Source organism: Babylonia areolata, chromosome 13 (genome assembly GCF_041734735.1).
Source record: "Babylonia areolata isolate BAREFJ2019XMU chromosome 13, ASM4173473v1, whole genome shotgun sequence".
NCBI lineage: Eukaryota > Metazoa > Mollusca > Gastropoda > Neogastropoda > Buccinidae > Babylonia > Babylonia areolata.
In genome coordinates, this window is record NC_134888.1 from 26,738,483 (window position 1) to 26,760,830 (window position 22,348).

General features: G+C 43.8%; 1 protein-coding gene across 1 annotated transcript in view; it reads right to left on the reverse strand.

The window, feature by feature from the left end:
- Positions 1 to 328: 328 nt before the first annotated feature.
- Positions 329 to 22,348, reverse strand: part of LOC143288897 (anaphase-promoting complex subunit 2-like) — a 23,205-nt gene continuing 1,185 nt past the window's right edge. Inside the window, exons 2-13 of the mRNA XM_076597561.1 lie at positions 22,060 to 22,348; positions 21,302 to 21,380; positions 18,752 to 18,884; positions 17,141 to 17,417; positions 15,547 to 15,664; positions 14,551 to 14,726; positions 13,062 to 13,218; positions 9,353 to 9,521; positions 7,987 to 8,158; positions 6,786 to 6,881; positions 4,216 to 4,478; positions 329 to 1,253 (exon numbers count right to left, since the gene is read on the reverse strand). The exon at positions 22,060 to 22,348 is cut by the window's right edge and continues 213 nt beyond it. Coding sequence (XP_076453676.1) covers positions 1,047 to 1,253; positions 4,216 to 4,478; positions 6,786 to 6,881; positions 7,987 to 8,158; positions 9,353 to 9,521; positions 13,062 to 13,218; positions 14,551 to 14,726; positions 15,547 to 15,664; positions 17,141 to 17,417; positions 18,752 to 18,884; positions 21,302 to 21,380; positions 22,060 to 22,348 — 2,136 coding nt within the window. The 3' untranslated portion in view covers positions 329 to 1,046. The remainder of the gene's footprint in view (positions 1,254 to 4,215; positions 4,479 to 6,785; positions 6,882 to 7,986; positions 8,159 to 9,352; positions 9,522 to 13,061; positions 13,219 to 14,550; positions 14,727 to 15,546; positions 15,665 to 17,140; positions 17,418 to 18,751; positions 18,885 to 21,301; positions 21,381 to 22,059) is intronic.

Here is a 22,348-nt window from a genome sequence, read left to right on the forward strand (position 1 = left end):
GCAACAAGGTGTTGTCCCCGGCAAAATTCTGTAGAAAATTCCACTTTGATAGGAAAACAAATAAAAATTTGCTGACCAAAAAAAAAAAAGAAAAAAAAAAGAAAGAAAAAATATACACACACAAAAAAGGTGGCATTCTCAGCATAGCAACGCCGCTCTCCCTGGGGAAAGCAGCCTAAAATTTCACACAGAGAGGAGGAGTTTGTATTATACTCCATGTTTGGTGTTTACATATACTTACCATGTCAAACTGATGCAAACTAGGCCTATGGTTTGCTCTGTTTGGCTAAATTTCGCGCGGCTAACAGTGAAAAGACACCCCTCTGTTTTGACAAAAAGAGTGATACAACACAACCATCCCTCCATGGCTCTTGGGTCTCAGGAGGGCAAGTTTATCAGCCTGGTAACCTGAACTTTTCCAGGAAAGTCACACACATGGCAGGTCATAATCCATCACCTTCCATCAGTTCTCAAAGACTCTGAAAAACACCCTCTGGCTAAAAACATCCCCAACCTAACTGTCCCCCTCCCTTCACCCTACAGCCCCAGGGGAAAACTAAATTCAGGTCTTGGGTAGCTGACAAGACGCCCAAGCTGAGAGTCTCAGTTTTGGGGGCGACCATTAGATAACCTGAGCTGAGAAATTATCAGTTTTGGGGGCAGCAGGTAGAGCCCAGCTTAGAGAATATCAGCTTTGGGGGCAGCCATTGATACCTGGGCTGAGGAGATTATCAGTTCAGGGGGCAGCTGCTAGATGCCAAGCTAAGAGAATCTTTAGTTATGAGTTTTGAGGCAGTCATCTGCCTCTCTCTTCCACACAAGACACAAGAGTTGAGGACACTTCAGGGCAGGCTCTCATGGCCTGATTAGTGTGTTGGGTTCATGCAAAGATCAGACATCTGCTCTTTTTAAAATAAAATTTCCTTTTTTTTCTTTTTTCTTTTTTTTTCTTTTTTAAACAGCAGATGTGGTTTTGATCAAGTGGATCACTCAACACGCTTTGACAACCCGTTGAAACAAACAGAAACAGATCATGGCCAACACCCTCAGTTTTTGGGCAGGCGGTAGACGCCCGAGGCAAACACCAGCTTCTGCTCCCGCACCTTGTGGTCGAGGAATGCCTTGAGCTGCTGCTGGGTGAACTCCCCTGACTCGGGGCCCTGCACGGCGAACATACGCAGCATGCTGTGGATCCGCTCCAGGGGCAGGCAGTCCAGGTTCTGCAGCATCCCGGTGATGTATGTCCAGAACATCTGAATCACACAGACACAGAATACTTTATTATCTCAAGAAGAGAAATTCATGCACATACACTACACAGTGCACGGTATGGACACACAAAGAGAATAAAATGCTCAAATGCTAAGTTGATGTGGGAAAAGGAATAAAATGCTCAAATGCTAAGTTGATGTGGGAAAAGGAATAAAATGCTCAAATGCTATGTTGATGTGGGAAAAGGAATAAAATGCTCAAATGCTATGTTGATGTGGGAAAAGGAATAAAATGCTCAAATGCTATGTTGATGTGGGAAAAGGAATAAAATGCTCAAATGCTATATTAATGTGGGAAAAGGAATCAAATTCTCAAATGCTACGTTGGTGTGGGAAAAGGAATAAAATGCTCAAATGCTATGTTAATGTGGGAAAAGGAATCAAATGCTCAAATGCTACGTTGATGTGGGACCTCACAATCATAAACACCCACTGATCACAGTTATTCGATATCAGCATAAACGTATACATAAAAGAATATACGCTTAACTGCTCAGTTAACTCATTCGGGATGACAAGTTTTCTCCTTTGCTTTCCCCCCCCACAGACGGCCCATTTGTAAGGGTTTGGAAAAAAAATTACCAAAAATACAAAATACAGAGTAAGAAAATGAAACTTTCAGAACTAATTTATTACGTGTTGGGCTATTACATATAAAAATAACAAATTTCTCATCTTATTTTCACAGTTTTGCCATTATACAGAAAATATTGCCATTTTTTCACCCTGAATCGCCATACCCATGCTCGCTTTCTGCACTTGATTCACTTTCTTCTTCGTCATCATCCACCTCTTCAATGTCCAACCCTTAAGTCTGTAGCATTTCAAGTACCTCGGCAATACTAAAACGTTAATTGCTTATTTATCATCATTGTCTTATTTATTTATCTATTTATTTATCAGTAGTTCTTTTTTATGTATTTATCTATTATTTATTTACTTTTTTTTCTCTCTCTCTCTCTCAAGGCCTGACTAAGCGCGTTGGGTTATGCTGCTGGTCAGGCATCTGCTTGGCAGATATGGTGTAGCGTATATGGATTTGTCGGAATGCAGTGACGCCTCCTTGAGCTACTGAAACTGAAATTGAAACTAAAACGTTGCCGTTGCTGCCTTGTTCGCTCCACAACATTCTGAGAGGAACCCACTTTCCTGATAGCCTGGCACGCGAGCAGACAACCGGTCAGTGACTATGTCAGCGTGTGTGCGAGACGGGCCACACATGACAGGCTGTCCAATCATACCATTTGGTTGTGGAGTGACCCAGAATAGCGCACTCTGCTTGGCTAATCCCAAAATCATGTGTACAGCGCGTAAACTGAAGAGATTTTGGGACTGATCTGAATGTTTCTGAGCTTCTGTAAGTGACACTGGTGGGGGCATGGGGTGGGGGTGGGGGTGGGTCCGGTGAGATCCAGTGCACACCATGCGCTTATATTATAATTATTATTGTTGCTGCTTATGACAGACACAATAGCAGAGTGGTTAAGGCATTGGACTTTCAATCCGAGTGTCTCCGGTTCGAACTTCAGTAACAGAGCCTGGAAGGTAAAGGGTGGAGAATTTTCTGATCTCCTCAGTCAACATATGTGCAGACCTGCTTGTGCCTGAACCCCCTTCATGTGTATACGCAAGAAGAAGATTGTAAAATATCCTGTCATCCATGTCAGCGTTTGGTGGGTTATGAAACAAGAAAATACCCAGCATGCACATCCCCGAAAACGGGTACACACAAGTGAACATGGGAGTTGCATTCCACAAACGAAGAAGACGACGATTATTATCATTAGTGTTGCTTATCTCTTTCATCACAAAGTTTCTGTGTGAAAAACACTCCCAAGCGCCAAATAATTTAAAAAATGATGCTATGAGTCACACACTTCAGTTCATGTCAAAACAACACAATGGATTTGTTCACTTCACCACTTGGTCAGGGGGGGGCAAAGTTTAGTCACTGACACCATCAATTTCACTGTTTCATTCTACCAAGTTAACACATGCTCTGGTGAGTAGTGTGTCACAATCATGTTATGGTGAAGATAATGGTTCATAAAATTGTTGTAGTCTGCATGTTCTGTGCTAAATTCCTTTGGTTCTGTGACACAAAAACCTGTACTCCCTCGTGCCTTGCATCCCCTCACGGGGACAGTACTTCAATCACTTAAAAAAATTAAAAAATAAAAATTTTCACATGTATATATATATATATATATATATATATATATATATATATATATATATATATATATATATATATACATTTTTTTTTTTTTTAAACTGGCAAGCAGTTTTCATTCTAACACTACTTCCATCATCAAGAACTGTCATGGCTCGTGGCGTTTGTTGTGCATGTGTATTCATGCGCAACTCTCTTTTCCTTCCCTTCGCCCCCCCCCCCCCCCCTTTCTCTACCCATTCTCCCCCCACCACCCTCCTCTCTCTCTCTCCACCTCTCCCCCTTCACCTCCCTCTCTCCTTAGTGTGTATGCATGTGTATCTCTGGGGATATGTGTGTGGCATGTCCATTCTCCTGAACATTTTCTGAACTCTGAGCCGAGCTCAGAAATCTATGTAGTTAGGGGAGAAAGAAATCCCTTTGCTGATGCCGAGCTCTCTGAACAGAGAGAGACGGGTCACCGTTCCAGCGTGTGTGCTGTTGGGTGCCGTCGGTGAAGTTGTGGGGCGTTTTCCTTGTCACCCCTTTCTTCTTCAGTGTTCATCTGTGTGGGTCTGTGTTTTCACCCTGGGCCAGTGGTGTGCCTATTTACCTGGTGACAGATTTTCCTGTGAGTTCCCCCCCTTCCGTGCCACTGCTTTCAACGGAACCACTGACCACCCCCTCAACCCCCCCCCCAACCCCCCCTCCCCCGCAAAAAAGAAAGAAATAATAAATGGTGTAAAATGGGTTCAAACTGATTCTAGCAGTGACTCTGGTTCCCACCCCTACCTGCATCTCCTGCTCCCTCTGCTGGGCGGCGCTGGCCATGGCCGACTCCAGCTCCTCCTCGTCCTCCGTGTGGGCGGTGATGACCGTCCCCTCCGGGTGGGGGCCTCCCCCCCCGGGGCCCCCCCGCCGGTCCTCCACCAGCAGGAAGACATCGGCCCCCTCCTCGCGCACCACCCCCTGGCCCTGCCAGAAGGCCAGCTTGCGCCGCACTGCTGAGGGAGCCATCTCCAGGGCCTGACCCAGGTCCTCTACCGTCCACCGCTCTGTTGGGAGGCGCACCACTGTTTTAGTTTCACATACACTCACTATCTCTTGGTCGGGGTCGGGGGGGTGGGGCATAGGGGTGGGGGGGGAGGAGCTCATATTTAGATCTCTCATTCATTCCCAGCTTTCCTCTCTCTCTCTCTCTCTCTCTCTAGAGAGGGAGAGAGACAGAGAGAGAGAGAGAGAGATAAATAGATAGATACACAGACAGGCAGAGAGACAGATGCAGATACATACATATATATATATATATATATATATATATATATATATATACACAAGAGATAGCTCTCTCTCTCTCTCTCTCTCTGTATATATAAATAGGCACACACACTCAACCACAAACATGCACGCACACACACACTCAAACTCGCAACCATGCTTGGACACACTGGCATACATACTCACACACACGCACTCGAAACTCACAACCATGCTCGCACACACACGCACAAACATTCACACACACACACACACACACACTGACAACCATGCAAGCAAACATACAGTGAAGATGCCACTTCCAGGGCCTTCCCCAACTCATCCACCATCCACTAATCTGACAGCACGACAGTTTCAGTTACATACATACACACACACACACATGCACACACACAAAAAGGCACACATACACACACACAACCATGAACACACACACACACACACGCCACACAAATGTCGAGGGCAAAATCTCACAAGTCAGAACACCACCAAAGTGTCAAGGTAGCAACACAGGGTCTCCTCTGGACCTAAAACACTGACAGTGGACTGCCAACGCTGGGGTCTGCGACTGATGAACCCAGGTGCCACTGTGGGATGGGGGGGCCTTGGAACGAGAAGTGTGGGAATAATGCCACTGTGGGATGGGGGGGGCCTTGGAACGACAAGTGTGGGAATAATGCCACTGTGGGATGCGGGGCCTTGGAACGAGAAGTGTGGGAATAATGCCACTGTGGGATGGGGGGGGCCTTGGAACGACAAGTGTGGGAATAATGCCACTGTGGGATGCGGGGCCTTGGAACGAGAAGTGTGGGAATAATGCCACTGTGGGATGCGGGGCCTTGGAACGACAAGTGTGGGAATAATGCCACTGTGGGATGGGGGGGCCTTGGAACGACAAGTGTGGGAATAATGCCACTGTGGGATGCGGGGCCTTGGAACGAGAAGTGTGGGAATAATGCCACTGTGGGATTGGGGGGGGCCTTGGAACGACAAGTGTAGGAATAATGCCACTGTGGGATGGGGGGGGCCTTGGAATGAGAAGTGTGGGAATAATGCCACTGTGGGATTGGGGGGGGCCTTGGAACGACAAGTGTAGGAATAATGCCACTGTGGGATTGGGGGGGGCCTTGGAACGACAAGTGTGGGAATAATGCCACTGTGGGATGGGGGGGCCTTGGAATGAGAAGTGTGGGAATAATGCCACTGTGGGATTGGGGGGGGCCTTGGAACGACAAGTGTGGGAATAATGCCACTGTGGGATGGGGGGGGGGCCTTGGAACGACAAGTGTGGGAATAATGCCACTGTGGGATGGGGGGGGGGGGGGGGCCTTGGAACGACAAGTGTGGGAATAATGCCACTGTGGGATGGGGGGGGGGGGGGCCTTGGAACGACAAGTGTGGGAATAATGCCACTGTGGGATGGGGGGGCCTTGAAACGAAAAGCGTGGGAATAATGCCACTGTGGGATGGGGGGCCCTTGGAATGACAAGTGTGGGAATAATGCCACTGTGGGATGGGGTGGCCTTGGAACAACAAGTGTGGGAATAATGCCACTATCGGATGCGGGGCCTTGGAACGACAAGTGTGGGAATAATGCCACTGAATTTGGTGCAGATGCCATTGTCACTAGTTCTGAAACCTGGTTTGGTTATGGGGGCACTGCTGTGCTGAACGCACCACCAACTTTCTCGATGTGTGGACTCAGTTTCCATAGAGCTCCTCTGTCCACTCAGTGATGTCTGCCCACTTCTTTCGCTGTCTGCCTCATGTCCTTTTCCCCTGCACTGTTCCCTGAAGGAAGGTCTTGGAGAGCCCGTCAGATCTTGTCACACATAGCCATACAATCTAATTTTCCATTTCTAGGTCTTGTTATCAACCAGTGTACTATCTGATGGTTTTCCTGACTTCTTCATTAGTTATGTGGTCCTTGTAGGAGATGCCAAGGATTTTCCCTGAAGCATCTCATTTCACTTTCTAAACCCTTCTCTGAACCTCTGCTGTAAGAGTCCATGACTCACATGCAAACAAGAAAACAGGGTGTGGACAATGAAAGCAGAAGAAGTAAAAGCAAAAGCAGTACTGACTCTGCTCCTGGAACTGCATGATGAGAGCGGCCTGCACTGGGGTCACAGAGAAGTTCAGCTTCTGTTCCTTCAGCTCCAGCTCTATGTTCATCACACCTGTATCATCACCACCGTCATCGTTAATCAATGCTCATCACACCTGTATCATCATAGCCACCATAATAATTAATCAATGCTCATCACACCTGTATCATCATAGCCACCATAATAATTAATCAATGCTCATCACACCTGTATCATCATAACCACCATAATAATTAATCAATGCTCATCACACCTGTATCATCATAGCCACCATAATAATTAATCAATGCTCATCACACCTGTATCATCATAGCCACCATAATAATTAATCAATGCTCATCACACCTGTATCATCATAGCCACCATAATAATTAATCAATGCTCATTGCACCTGTATCATCATAACCACCATAATAATTAATCAACTGTCATCACTCTTGTATCATCATTAGCATCATTATCACGCCTGCACCACCACCACCATCATAATCAATCAATGGTCATCACCCCTGCATCACCACCATCATCATAACTTATCACTGTTCATCACAACTGCATCATCACTATCAACATAATTAATCAATGTTGATCAGTACTGCATAATCACTAAAACCATTATTAATATTGTAATATTCCATCTACTGAGTCTATCAATATATTAGCCGCATCCCCTGATTTTCTTTTTTCTTTTTTTTTTCTTTTTTTTTTTAAATTAATTCTCACACAAGTCACAGCAGTTTATCAGCTGCAGACATCATACAAAATAATTAGACATGAAAAAATAAACGGAAATCAACAGTGCATAAGCAAATCTCTATACCAAAGTATAGACAATGAAGTGTGTGTACCTGTGTGTATAATCAACTGCTAACCTTACCACAGGGAAATCAACACACAAGCACAAAGCAAAAAGCCACACAAACATGAAAATAACAGAACAACAAAGACAATATACACACAAACAAAATCTACCTGTATCTGTAGTCACATTTGCTTGTCATCATCATTATTTCCACTGAAGCCACAGAAAGCTTTGTCTTCACAAAAAAAAAATAAATAAATTAGAGAATTACAACACAATAAAAATGCCAGAAAGTCCAGAAAAATACACACACGCGCACACACACACACACACACACACACACCATACGATAACATTCAATAAAGTCTTCCTCACCCAAATGGGGCTTCCACACCAGAGTGCGGTTTCCCTTCAGCATCTCATACTGCTGAGTGTAGGCATCCAGACTGCTCTGCAGCTCCGGGGGCAGAGTGATCTTCTCTTCCCGGAATGAGGGCCAGAACTGGGCCGACAGGATGATGGCACTGACATCCACATCCTGCGTGTCCTGTGCACAGCATGAGTTGTGTCAGTGGACAGACCTCTGCGTATGTGGGGGAGGGGGGAGGGGAGGGGCAGGGGAGGAAGGGGGGGGGGGGGGGCGGTGTATGTGTGTCAACAGGATGCTGGCACTGACATCCACATCCTCTGTGTCCTGTGCACAGCATGAGTTGTGTCAGTGGACAGACCTCTGCGTATGTGTGTGTGGGGAGGGGCAGGGGGGGAGGGGGGGCGGTGTATGTGTGTCAACAGGATGATGGCACTGACATCCATATCCTCTGTGTCCTGCGCACAGAATGAATTGTGTCAGTGGACAGACCTCTGTGTATGTGTGGGGGGGTGGAGGGGCAGGGGGGGAGTGGGGGGGGGGGGGCGGTGTATGTGTGTCAACAGGATGCTGGCACTGACATCCACATCCTCTGTGTCCTGTGCACAGCATGAGTTGTGTCAGTGGACAGAGCTCAGTTGGCAGGGTTTAACTTTGTTTTCCTTCCCTCCCCCTAGAAAACTAAAAGAAACAACAAAAAATAAACAAACAAACAAAAAATCAGCCAACAGATCTTCAATTTCTGATGGGAATCCCAAACAAGAGTTTAAGGAGTTGCACCCATGCTGATTTGTTATGTTCAAAATACATCAATGTCAATTATTTCTTTGTGGTGTATTATTTCATTCTCTGAACATGATTGTGTGGTGTGGTGTGGTGTGGTGTGGTGTGGTGTGCGTGTGTGTGTGTGTGTGTGTGTGCCTGTGTGAGTGTGTATGACTTATTTGACAGGATGATGGTGCTGATGTCTACATCTTGTGTGTCGTGTGCACAGCGAGGGTTGTGTCAGTGGATAGACCTGTGTGTGTGTGTGTGTGTGTGTGTGTGTGTGTGTGTGTGAGAGAGAGAGAGAGAGAGAGAGAGAGAGAGGAAAGCTGGGAATAAATGAGAGAACTAAACGATACGAGCTCCTCCCCCCCGCCCCCACTCCCCCTTTTTTTTCTTTTTTTTTTTTTTTTTTTTTTTTGGTATGTGTGTGTGTGTGTGTGTGTGTGTTGTGTTGTGTCATAATGTGTTGCATTATGTTGTGGTGTGCTGTGCTGTGCTGTGCTTTCATACTGTGCTGCCGTGCTGTGCCATGCTGTTGTGTAATGTCATGCATGTTTTTTTTGTTTGTTTTTTTTATATAAAAAAATAAAACCAGCCATGACTCACGCTGCCCCCCTCTCTGTTGTGCTGTTTGCTTTCTGTGATGCGGGAGTTGATGCGTCGCGAGTCAGCCACATCTTTCAGCATGACCTGACAGCCGTGCAGGGGGTTCTCCCCAAAGCGAAGCTTCAGCAGCTCCAGGTAACGCAGCTCTCGCTCCAGGGAGTTGGCCATGCTGAAACAGGTCCGTGTGTGCACCCATGTATATATAATACAGGTAAAACAAAAGACAAAAATAAGGTTCAAGGTCTTTTAACTCACTCGGGACGACAAGTTTTCTCCCTTGCTTTTCCCCACAGACGGCCCATTTGTAAGGGTTTGGAAAAAAATTACAAAAAATACAAAATACCGTGTAAGAAAATGAAACTTTCAGAACTGGTTTATTACGTGTTGAGCTATTACATATATATATATAAAAAAAAAATCAAATTTCTCATCTTATTTTTACAGTTTTGCCATATGTAGAAAATACTGCCAATTTTTCACCCCGAATCACCATACCCATGCTCGCTTTCTGCATTAAATTCACTTTCTTCTTCGTCATCATCCACCTCTTCAATGTCCGACCCTTCAGTTTGTAGCATTTCAAGTACTTCGGCAACCCAAAAACATTGCTGTCACTGCCTTGTTCGCTTCACAACATTTTGAGAAGAGCCCGCTTTGCTAACAGGCTGGCACGCGAACAGACGACCGGTCAGTGACTTTGTCAGCGTGTGTGCGAGACAGGCCACACATCCCAGACTAACCAATCATACTGTTCGATTGTGGAGTGACCCAGAATAGCGCACTCTGCTTGGCTAATCACAAAATCACATGTACAGTGCATGATGGAATTTTACTTTCGGAGAATGCTATTCCGTTCCTTCGTCCAAAACCAAATATGTTTTGTGTAGGAATGTGTGAGCATTCCTTCGTCCGGAAAGAGTTAAAGCCCATCAGGGCAGTGAATTTATTTGTACACATGTCTAAAGATTTTGAAAAATGGTTCAGTCCCATAGCATTTTATGGCCCATGTGGGCAGTTTATTTATTTGAACACATGTGTAAAGGTTGAAAAATGGTTCAAGGTCCCAGAGCCTTATGGCCTATCTGGGCAGTGAATTCATTTGTATGCACATATAAAGGTCAAAAATGGTTCAAGATCTCAAGGCCTTTATGGCCCATCGAGGCAGTGAATTCATTTTTGCACATGTATAAAGGTTAAAAATGGTTAAAGGTACCTTTGCCTTTTATGGCCCATCACGGCAGTGTATTTATTTGAACGCATGTATAAAGGTTAGAAAAATGTCCAAGGTCCCACTGCCTTTTATGGCCCATTGGGACAGTGAATTCATTTGTACACATGTATAAAGGTTAGAAAAATGTCGAAGGTCCCACTGCCTTTTATGGTCCATTGGGACAGTGAATTCATTTGTACACATGTATAAAGGTTAGAAAAATGTCGAAGGTCCCACTGCCTTTTATGGCCCATTGGGACAGTGAATTCATTCGTACGCATGTATAAAGGTTAGAAAAATGTCGAAGGTCCCACTGCCTTTTATGGTCCATTGGGACAGTGAATTCATTTGTACACATGTATAAAGGTTAGAAAAATGTCCAAGGTCCCACTGCCTTTTATGGCCCATTGGGACAGTGAATTCATTTGTACACATGTATAAAGGTTAAAAAATGTCCCAGGTCCCACTGCCTTTTATGGCCCATTGGGACAGTGAATTCATTTGTACGCATGTATAAAGGTTAGAAAAAGGTTCAAGGTTCCTAGCCTTTTACAGCCCATCAGCACAGGCAGTGAATTCATCATTACACATGTACAGAGGTTAAAAAATGTCCCAGGTCCCATAGCCTTTAATGGCCCATCAGGGACAGTGAATTCATTTGTATGCATGTATAAAGATTTACAAGTTGTGTGCCTATGAGACATCCACTGCATGTATTTCGATTTTTCCTTCACTGGAGTTTGGTACATTGAACACAAACTCATGAATGGTTAATATGATGTGTCTGGGTTATAAACATACTATTTCAGTGCGCCCTTTTGTCTCAATAATGATTTTCTAACTGGGCTGCTTGGAGTATGCATTTGCCTCACATGCCAAAATGGCGCTGGATACTTCGTCAAGAGACGACAATGGTCCCAGTCAGTGGATTTACATGACTTTGCAAGCTGTGCTGTTGATAATGTACACAAATGATGTTACTATATATTGTACATTTCTGGAGATTTTTCTTCTTTTTTTTTTGTCTCATTCACAAGCATAATAGAAGTCCAAAATTTAATTACTCTCACTTTAATTAGGACACACACACACACACACACACACACACGCACACAAGAGTTTCACCACATGTCAATTCATTCACTAAACTTCTCTTCAGTCAGAATAAAAGCTTTGATAATTTTAACTTCGATTTCTCTAGGGCTACTGCACAACTGTAAACCCACCCACTCCCACAAATCTCCAACAGCCATGGCCCACCCTGATAGGGCTAGAAAAATATTTGTCACAATCTCTTGGGAAATCTGACCAGTTCTACTCAACATTATTCTGTCCAAGCCTTTTTCGTTGAGTTGCCTGCCCCTGCCCAAGAAATTTTTTACCTATCTTTTGACATGAGAGGGTATAGTCAGAAAAATGCTCATAAAATCTTTGAATATGGTGGATTTTGATCAAATTTGGTATTATTATTCAAAAATAACTGTAGTTTAGTACTGAAGCTAAGGCAAGAAATTTATAATCAGTCATTACAAATTATTGCTAAAATAAAACAGAAAAAAACACACATAAAACATGCTTTTTGCACAATACATCACAACAGATCTGAAGAAAACACACACAACATACCAAAAGAACACTCCCACTGCTTTTGTCTGAATCATTTGCCACTTCTTCACCATCCTCTGCACTCAGTTCGATGAAATTATCGCTATTTTCCTCCTCTACTTTGTTTTCCAATTCATCATTCTCCTCACTGTCAGAGTCCATCATAATTTCCTTGACCACCTTGTCCAAAGTTAATTTTCATTGAAAACATCTTTTTTTGCAGATCTGCACGGACGTAGGTTTGACCTCCGCGGGCAAAAATGTGTTAACATGGCAGTCATGCAAGCCCTTGACTACTTTAGTAATCTGTTCATAATTAGGGAGAGGGAACAGCAAAGAATCGTCCATCCCCTTGCAATGCAACATGCAGCCACATGTTTCATTGTGCGATGCAGCGCATGCATCTAGGAATGAAGTTATCATGCGCAGCAAGTTTCACCAGTTCCAAACAAAAAAAAACATAAAACATGAACACAATTTAACTTGTGGCTTCAGTCCTTGATAACGCTTAAACATAAGTAAATGATTAACTCTTTCCATACGAACGGCGAAAGAGACAACGTTAACAGCGTTTCACCCCAATTACCATCATCAAAATATTCCAAGCGGAAGGCTCTTATACTGAAGACGTGAATGTTGACAAAGAATACCACAATTCTGACGACGGAAGCTAAAGGTTGGGTCATTCAGACACCCACTGGACATCCGTCTGTGTAGAGGAGAAGAGAGGACTGGCCGTACTGAGTGAGTTAAGTGAATTATCTTTTGTTTTGTGCAACTATTCTTGAATGTCAGCTGTATGTTCTTGACATTATCTATGTATTCTTGATCTTATTTTGTGTATTTTGTGTAAATAAAAGAAAAAAAAAATAATGAACAGAAAACACCACCTACTCCAGCTTTACTCCAGCAGCCATGGCAGCTCCGGTGGGGGAGAGCAGCCTGTCTGCCAGAAGGGTGCGGTATTCTGTGACAAACAGCTCCTGACTGCCATACACGTTGACCAGGGTAGAGATGATGTCCTGCTCTTTGCGACGCTTTGACGCCGTCTCTGTGGAGAATGGTGAAAGAGGAGGGGATCACAATATGACTGCACTGTACAAGGACTGTGCTGCAAAAATTCTTGCGTGCATGCAATGGTGGCTTTGTGTGCTTTGCCCATGCAGAGTATGTATGTATACATGTACACACTTAAGTACAAAAACACATATACTTAGTGCTTGCACACACACACACACACACACACACACACACACACATCCACACACACACACACAATTAATAAATTAAAACATCAGCTTTGTATAAAAAAAAAAATCATTAAAAAAAAAGCATCAATAAAGTAATATCTGGGCCACAAAAACTAATTGGCCAGCACAAAAGTGGCGATCGTGATATACCATTTGTCTTTAAAGTTCTTGAGTGCATTGCTATATCTTAATTTGAATGACTGACATTGTTACTACTTCTCATGTCAGACAGTATTTTGTTAATTCATTCAGTATTGGCACATTACTTCCCTTTCTTCTCCCAGACACTGGCTGATTGTACAAGTTTAAAAAAAAAAAAAGTAATAATAATGAATAAAATAAAATAGAAAAGAATGAAAAGACACAGCCTTTTTTGAATTTTTCTGGATATGTTTACAATTGACTGATAAAGCAAAAGCAATCAAGTACATCATTTTCCTAATCATTTGTTGGTGAAATATATAGAGGGAAAAATTCATGTTTTGCAAGTTGTGAAAATACGTCAAGGTACAAACCCTGTAAACAAAACTTTCACACCAACTAATTTTGTGAATTGAAATCATCTCCACGCGTCATAATATCTAAACGGTCACTGTTGTACTACAACAGCTAGTTCTTTCACCGTGAGTGTCCAGTGAATACCGGAAAATGCCATGTTGCCACAGGCTGTGGTAAACAGAGCTGACTAGCTGATGCAAAGCAAGCCGTCTGCTTGCAAGCCGATGACTGTCTTAGCCTTATTAACAGTTCACCTACACTCCAGTCAGAATACAGAAGCCACCTATAACAGCATGTACAAGTGGTTCTGTCACTGTTGGTGAAATTCCAAATAACTTCACACCACATATACCGGCCTAAGTAAACAAGTATAGTGCAAGGTAGGACAGATATGCCATCCTCAGTAAAGAAAGAGCGAGAGTTAACAGACGACAAAATAATTGAATCTTGAAACAAAATGCTGTCCTCAGTAAAGTAAGAGTGAGAGTTAACGGACAATAAAATAATTGAATCTTGAAACAAAGTACCAGCTCACACACACACACACACACACACACACGCACACCTGCTGCCTTCCATCCACCCCACCCCCCTCCCCACCCTGTCCCCTCTGCCTCTCCCACGACCTCACTCACCAGGATTGGCATCGACAGGATCTGGTTGCCATGACTCCCAGTTGTCCGTCTCGTCCTCAGAGTCGATGCGTTCGTCCACATGTTGCGGGGCTCCCCTCAGCAGTTCATCCACCAGTTCATTGCTCTCCGTGTCTGTCAGGCCCGCCACAATGCACCGCACCGTGTCCTCACGTGACCTGCACACAGATGCCGACCCTTGTCAAGTAGGAAAAATCTGAAAATTTGATAGGAATACTCAAACTCCGAGCCACATCAGCAAATGTACATTTTATCCACAGGGCGTACAGACACTTGGGCCTACCTGCAACTCGGTGTAACTGCTTATCGGAGGCTGTTTGTATTTGTTAAAGTTAATTGTTGATGTTGAACTCGCGCACGGTACAATGAGCATGCGAGTTCCCCAAAATGGAGTGATGCATGGGTATTTGTCAGTGTATGTTTGGTGAAACTTCTGTTCCCACCTCTGCTTCTTTGCAGTTGACACATCTGTGGCACTGTGTCGCTTTCCTGGTCTTTGTTCGTCTTGTTTCTCATGACTGGAATCCATGGCTGACTTCTCTGTTTTGAGCCGCTTGTTTCTTCCTTGCACTCCATAGCCTGATCCAGCGGGCACAGACGCTGTTTGACTGAGACGCAACTTAATCTACGTTCTCTCTTGTTCAGGCAAACCGTAAAACGATTATTCTGACTGGTCCATCTCTGATTCCACCGCTGTAGTACACACCTGAAGAACATACCTGGATGTAAGAGATGGATCACACTGCTGTACACACCTATCCTCACCTGACTTTCCTTTTACGAAAGTCCATTAACTTAGTAATTTACTTATTGTACATCCACTCACTACATCAACTGTACCAAGCAAAAATAAACAAAATCAGAATTGTGTATTGGTGTGAGAATACTCATACCAGATCCACAGGGGAAGTAATCATGGAACGAGTTTACTCGTATGTGGACTAGAATGAGTTATACAAAATTTCTCTATTCTCTCACCTGAGGTACTTGCGGACAGGTTCACACACCAGCTCCAGGATCACCCCTGCAGGGTCAAGCGCTCTAAGCGCCCGTATCGCCGAGATGTATGCTGTGAGGATGTGGTTCGTGTTCACACCTGATAAAAAAATAAAATAAAACACACATTCATTTCAGCTAGCTCAGACATCTTTTCTTGACACTTACACCCAGTTACTCAACCTTATTGTTTATAATGATTTACAGCCCCCCACCACCCTGAAAACAGTATGAATGGCTATATTGTGGCGACGGGCGCAATAGCCGAGTGGTTAAAGCGTTGGACTGTCAATCTGAGGGTCCCGGGTTCGAATCACGGTGACGGTGCCTGGTGGGTAAAGGGTGGAGATTTTTACGATCTCCCAGGTCAACATATGTGCAGACCTGCTAGTGCCTGAATCCCCTTCGTGTGTATATGCAAGCAGAAGATCAAATACGCACGTTAAAGATCCTGTAATCCATGTCAGCGTTCGGTGGGTTATGGAAACAAGAACATACCCAGCATGCACACCCCCGAAAATGGAGTATGGCTGCCTACATGGCGGGGTAAAAACGGTCATACACGTAAAAGCCCACTTGTGTGCATACGAGTGAACGCAGAAGAAGAAGAAGAAGAAGCTATATTGTGGCAGGGGTAGAAATGGTCATACATTAAAAGCCCACTGAAGATCGCCCACACTGATGAGTGTCCATGTGGCACTGGACCCCAGACCCCTGAACACATCCTCCAACACTGCCCAACCCATGAAGCTCTACGGCATCAAACCTGGCCAGGGGGCACAGAGCTACAGGCGCAGCTTTGGGGAGACCGCCACGACCTGGAGAAGACCGTGGGTTACATCGTGGCGACAGGGGTGACCGTCTGACGCAGCCAAAACATCGAACGCAGAAGAAGTAGAAAAAGCCCACTCATGTATACATGTGGCAATGAGAGTCACAACCCACAAACAAAGAAAAAGATAAATTACAAACTGAAAGTCAAACAGTTTGCCACACAAAATGACCACAGTAACAATTTTTTTTTAAATGTTAACTGACGAAATCTCCACAGTAACACAGATAGTGTCAACCGCTCACCAGTCAAAATCTCCACAATAACAAAACAGTGTAAACTGCTCACCACTCCAAAATCTCCACAATATATATCAAGAAAGCATTCACAATAGCAATCTAAATGAAATGTTAAAAATAAAACAGAAAATCAAAAAATTTTTTCCAAAAATGTTTATAAGAAATAATAATAATAATAATAATAATAATGTACAGTTACAAACATCCAACTGTATGGAATCCCTTACAGTGTCCACAGAACAGCTGGCACCCCTGCTCTCGCTGTAGAACATACCTAGGTGCAAGAGGTAAATTACCAAAGTACATGTCTCGGTGCAAGAGGACTTTGATGGGCTGCCATATTGCATATTGGGATGCAACAGACGGACCACGATGAACCGTCACTGCACATACGTGAGTGAAGGAGACAGACCACCATAGTATATACCTGGGTGCAACAGACGGACCACGATGAACCGTCACTGCACATACGTGAGTGAAGGAGACAGACCCCCATAGTACATACCTGGGTGCAAGAGACGGACCTCGATGGACCGGCGGAGAGAGCTGACCAGCGTGGAGCGAAGGTCCGTTTTCTCCAGACACTGGCGGAGGTCCTTGAGGGCTGGCTCCGAGTCGGGGAACTCGATGACGATGTTGAAGAGCTGCTCGATGAGCACATTGGCATGCGTCTCCCAGATGAAGTGCATCAGGCGGCCGCGGAACGAGTCGATGCTCTGTGCCTTTTCCTCGGAGTGCTGGTAGATGAGCCTCAGCCACTCCAGCACCTTGGTGTCCAGGTACTGCAGCCACAGCATGAGTCATTATTGCACTGTGGTGACAGGCACAACAGCCCAGTGCTTAAAGCGCTGGACTTTCAAATGACACAGGAAACCAATCACGAGCAGCCTAAAGGCAGCTCTCAATCAGTTCTACCCAGGTAGGCAGCCTGTTGTGCAAATGGCTCTGTGTTTACCTATGAACTTGGTCTCTGACAGGGGATAGGTGCAACATACCTATGAACTTGGTCTCTGACAGGGGATAGGTGCAACATACCTATGAACTTGGTCTCTGACAGGGGATAGGTGCAACATACCTATGAACTTGGTCTCTGACAGGGGATAGGTGCAACATACCTATGAACTAGGTCTCTGACAGGGGATAGGTGCAACATACCTATGAACTTGGTCTCTGACAGGGGATAGGTGCAACATACCTATGAACTTGTTCTCTGACAGGGGATAGGTGCAACATACCTATGAACTTGGTCTCTGACAGGGGATAGGTGCAACATACCTATGAACTAGGTCTCTGACAGGGGATAGGTGCAACATACCTATGAACTTGGTCTCTGACAGGGGATAGGTGCAACATACCTATGAACTTGTTCTCTGACAGGGGATAGGTGCAACATACCTATGAACTTGGTCTCTGACAGGGGATAGGTGCAACACAGTTAGGTATCCAACATACCTATGAACTTGGTCTCTGACAGGGGATAGGTGCAACATACCTATGAACTTGTTCTCTGACAGGGGGATAGGTGCAACATACCTATGAACTAGGTCTCTGACAGGGGATAGGTGCAACACAGTTAGGTATCCAACATACCTATGAACTTGGTCTCTGACAGGGGATAGGTGCAACATACCTATGAACTTGGTCTCTGACAGGGGATAGGTGCAACATACCTATGAACTTGGTCTCTGACAGGGGATAGGTGCAACACAGTTAGGTATCCATTTCAATCAGTGGGTCCAGAACAAGGGACTAACTCACTCAAATCAGTAAATAACTCTTTGTCTTCACTTTTATGTTTTACTTTTAGTCAAGTTAATTTTTACTTCTATCATTTTTACTATTTTTAGACGTACACATGTTCATATGCCTCGAATGGCCAAGACGTGCTTGCACACGCCTGCGTGTGTGTGTCTACATGTTGTGTGGAGTGGGTGTGAGTTTGTGGGTTGGAACTGGAGTGGGAGGATTTGTGCATGCGGGTGTATACATGTGTTTTTAGCAGGTATTCGTCACTGTATTTTTCATTGTAAATGCCTGAGGTCTTTTATATGTCATTAGATTGGGCATATACAATGTCCTTTTATTATTTATCATCATCATCATCATCATAACTCACTATCTCCAGATGCTCCAGGTACGGCGTCTCAAAGTCACCCTTGCAGGTTGTCTGGATGTAGGTGCGGATGTGATCTGTCACCACAGACGTGATGGCTGCCCCTGCCACGTGCTCCAGTAAACCCATCTTGTGTCTGCCCATTCAGACATTTAAATAAATAAATAAATAAGTATCAGTATCAGTAGCTCAAGGAGGCGTCACTGCGTTTGGTCAAATCCATATACGCAAACACCACATCTGCCAAGCAGATGCCTGACCAGCAGCGTAACCCAACGTGCTTAGTCAGGCCTTGAAAAAAAATTTTTTTTTTTTCATTTAATTTTTTTTTTTTTTTTTTTAATAATAACAATAAATAAATCAATAAAAAATAAAAATAAATAAATAAATAAAATAAAAAAGTAACTTTTTTTTAAACAAAAAAAAATAAAACAAAATAAAATAAAATAAATAAATAAATAAACAGATAAATAACTGAATGAACGAATGACTAAATTCAAACAAATAAAAAATTTTCATATATATATATATATATATATAACTCTACAAATAAATGCATGGAATAGTAGGTTTTAACACACTTTTCTTCTTTTTTTTTTTAATGTATGACTAGAGCAAATTGGACAAAATATTCATATTTCTACTCTACTCCTGTTTAGAGTACTCTACTCATGTTCAGACTCGAGGGGTGGGGGTGGGTGTGGGGGAAGGTATCCAAAATGCACGGAAAAAGAGAACATCAGCCATGATCAGAGAATCTTATCTTTTTATTTAACTGTATTTCTCTACAATACCACCTGGGGTATAAGTATCATATTTTCCAATTATACAAGAAACTGAGTGGGCAAATTTTCAATCAGAATATCATAAATAAATAGCGAGTGTAGTGAATGAGTGAGAAGGGAGAAGATGTAAGTCACCAACATATTACTAACAAAGTAGTAACAATCACCAATGTAACAAAATAGTAACAATTGAGTGTATGTGTGCTTGTGTGCAGGTGTTGATAATGTCCCAGCTGAAATGATGCAAGCAGGAGGTGATCCATGTATAGACGTACTCCATCGAATCTGCAACAAGACCTGGCAGACTGGAGTATGGCCAAAAGCGTGGACACAATCCCTTATAATAACACTTCCTAAAAAAGGCAACCTCCAACAATGCCAGAACTACCGCACCATTAGTCTCATCAGTCACCCAAGCAAAGTGATGCTGAAGATCTTACTGAACAGGCTTAAACCACAGGCTGAAAGAATCATCGCAGAAGAACAAGCTGGATTCAGACCTGGACGCAGTACAACAGAGCAGATCTTCAACATCAGACTCATAATGGAAAAATATCTCCAGCATCAACAGGACCTCTATCATGTCTTTATCGATTTTAAGAAAGCATTCAACAGAGTTTGGCATGCTGCACTGTGGGCAACTATGAATCTCTACAACATCAATGCCAACCTAATCAGAGTCGTACAGAGCCTCTATGAGAATGCAACAAGTGCAGTGTTTCACAACAACAACATAGGTGATTGGTTTCGGACGTCGGTCGGTGTGCGCCAGGGCTGCCTGCTCTCCCCTACTCTCTTTAATCTATTTCTTGAGAGAATCATGGATGAAGCACTAGAAGAACATGAAGGAACAGTGAGCATTGGAGGGCGAACAATCACAAACTTGCGCTTCGCTGATGATATTGACGGATTAGCTGGTCACGAGCAAGAGCTAGCAGACTTAGTGAACCGCTTAGAAGAAAAATCAACAAAATTTGGTATGGAAATCAGCGGGGAAAAAACAAAAGTGATGACAAACAGCAACTTCACATCAGAAATCAAAATCAAAGACCAGAAACTTGAAAGTGTTCACAGATTCAAATATTTGGGATCTATCGTGACAGACGAGGGATCAAAACCAGAAATACTGTCAAGAATTGCCCAGACCACAGCCGCAATGACCAAGCTCAAACCCATCTGGAGAAACAGAAAAATCGCCATCAGTTCCAAAATCAGACTGATGCGTTCTCTGGTCATGTCAATCTTTTTATATGCATGTGAATCATGGACCCTCACAGCGGACTTAGAGAGAAGAATAAGAACTGTAGAAATGAGGTGCTTCCGAAGACTCTTAGGCGTCTCATACAAAGACCACATCACGAATGAAGAAGTCAAGAGACGCATCCGCAATGAAATCGGGCCCTATACTGACCTTCAAACACTCGCCAGACAACGAAAACTGAAGTGGTTTGGTCATGTCACACGCTCCTCTGGTCTTGCTAAAACAATCTTACAAGGCACAGTGAGGGGAGGAAGAAGAAGAGGCAGACAAAGGAAGAGATGGGAGGACAACATCCGAGAGTGGACAGGCATGGAGCTGAGAGACACCCTGAGAGCGGCCGAGAGACGCGAGGACTGGAGAAAGGTGGTTGACAAAGCTTCAAAGGTGCCCCAAAGGATTCGGAATCTGAGGGATCGGTGACGGTGACGGTGCTTGTGTGTGAGAGCGTATGTTTGTGTTTGTGTTCTTGTGGGGCGCAGGGGGACCAGGGAAGTTACAGATACTCACAGCTTGAGATTAATGGTATTGAACAGCTCCATCAGTTGCTCATTGGTGAAGTATTCATGGACAGGCGCATGCACTTCCTCTGGACAAATAGAGGCAGTATTTTCTGATCATGCAGAAAATGATCATTATATACTGATTATAAAGTCATACTCTTAGAAAACTGAATGGTAAAATTAAAAGGGTAAAAATGCATCCGTTCTGTAGACACACACACACACACACACACACACACACTTGCACACATATGTATATGTGTGTACATGCACATGATCAGTTTTAGGCCTGTCTGTCAATAAATAAAATCACGGTGATCCTTTTTGTCCCACTACCGATTTTCTGACCAAATTCTTAAGATAATGCAGCAGTGTTTTGTCATTGGGAATGACATATCAGTGTTGGGTCAGCTTCATCAGTTCATGCACGTTTAGTGTACAGTACAAATGGAGGGTGACAAATGGTTAAAGAAAACACATATGAATCCTGTATTATGCACACTTTTTATGTACACAATTGTTGACGCTGGACAAACACTGAATAACTGATGCATAAAGTACTGTCTGCATTAGTGCTGAAGCATACACAGTACTGATACTGTGTACGTTCCATGGGAATGGGAATGTAACATGTATGATTTGCAAGTTATAGACATATATGTGCTGTCATATTGGAACAAGTATACTGTATATAGCATTCTATAAAGAATCTGACCACATTCAGCTCCAACAAAGCTAATCAAAAACTAAACCTGAACAGCTCACCTCTCCGAAAGAAGGCGAAGACCCGAGCATAAAAGAGCTGCACTGCCTCCTTGAAATTCTGAGGGAAAGTAGAGAAGAGGAAGGACTTGAGCAGCAGCACCAGATAGGCATCCAGAGATCCACAGCCCATGGCTGCAGCATCTGTCCGACTCCTTCCGCCCCGCCTCTCCCCACCCCCACCGTCATCGGCAATGTTTTTCAGAGAAAGCAGATGCTGCACGTTTTTCACAACGCCCAAACATGCAAAATACCCCTGCATCACATCATACAAGTAGTTCACCGCTTTGGT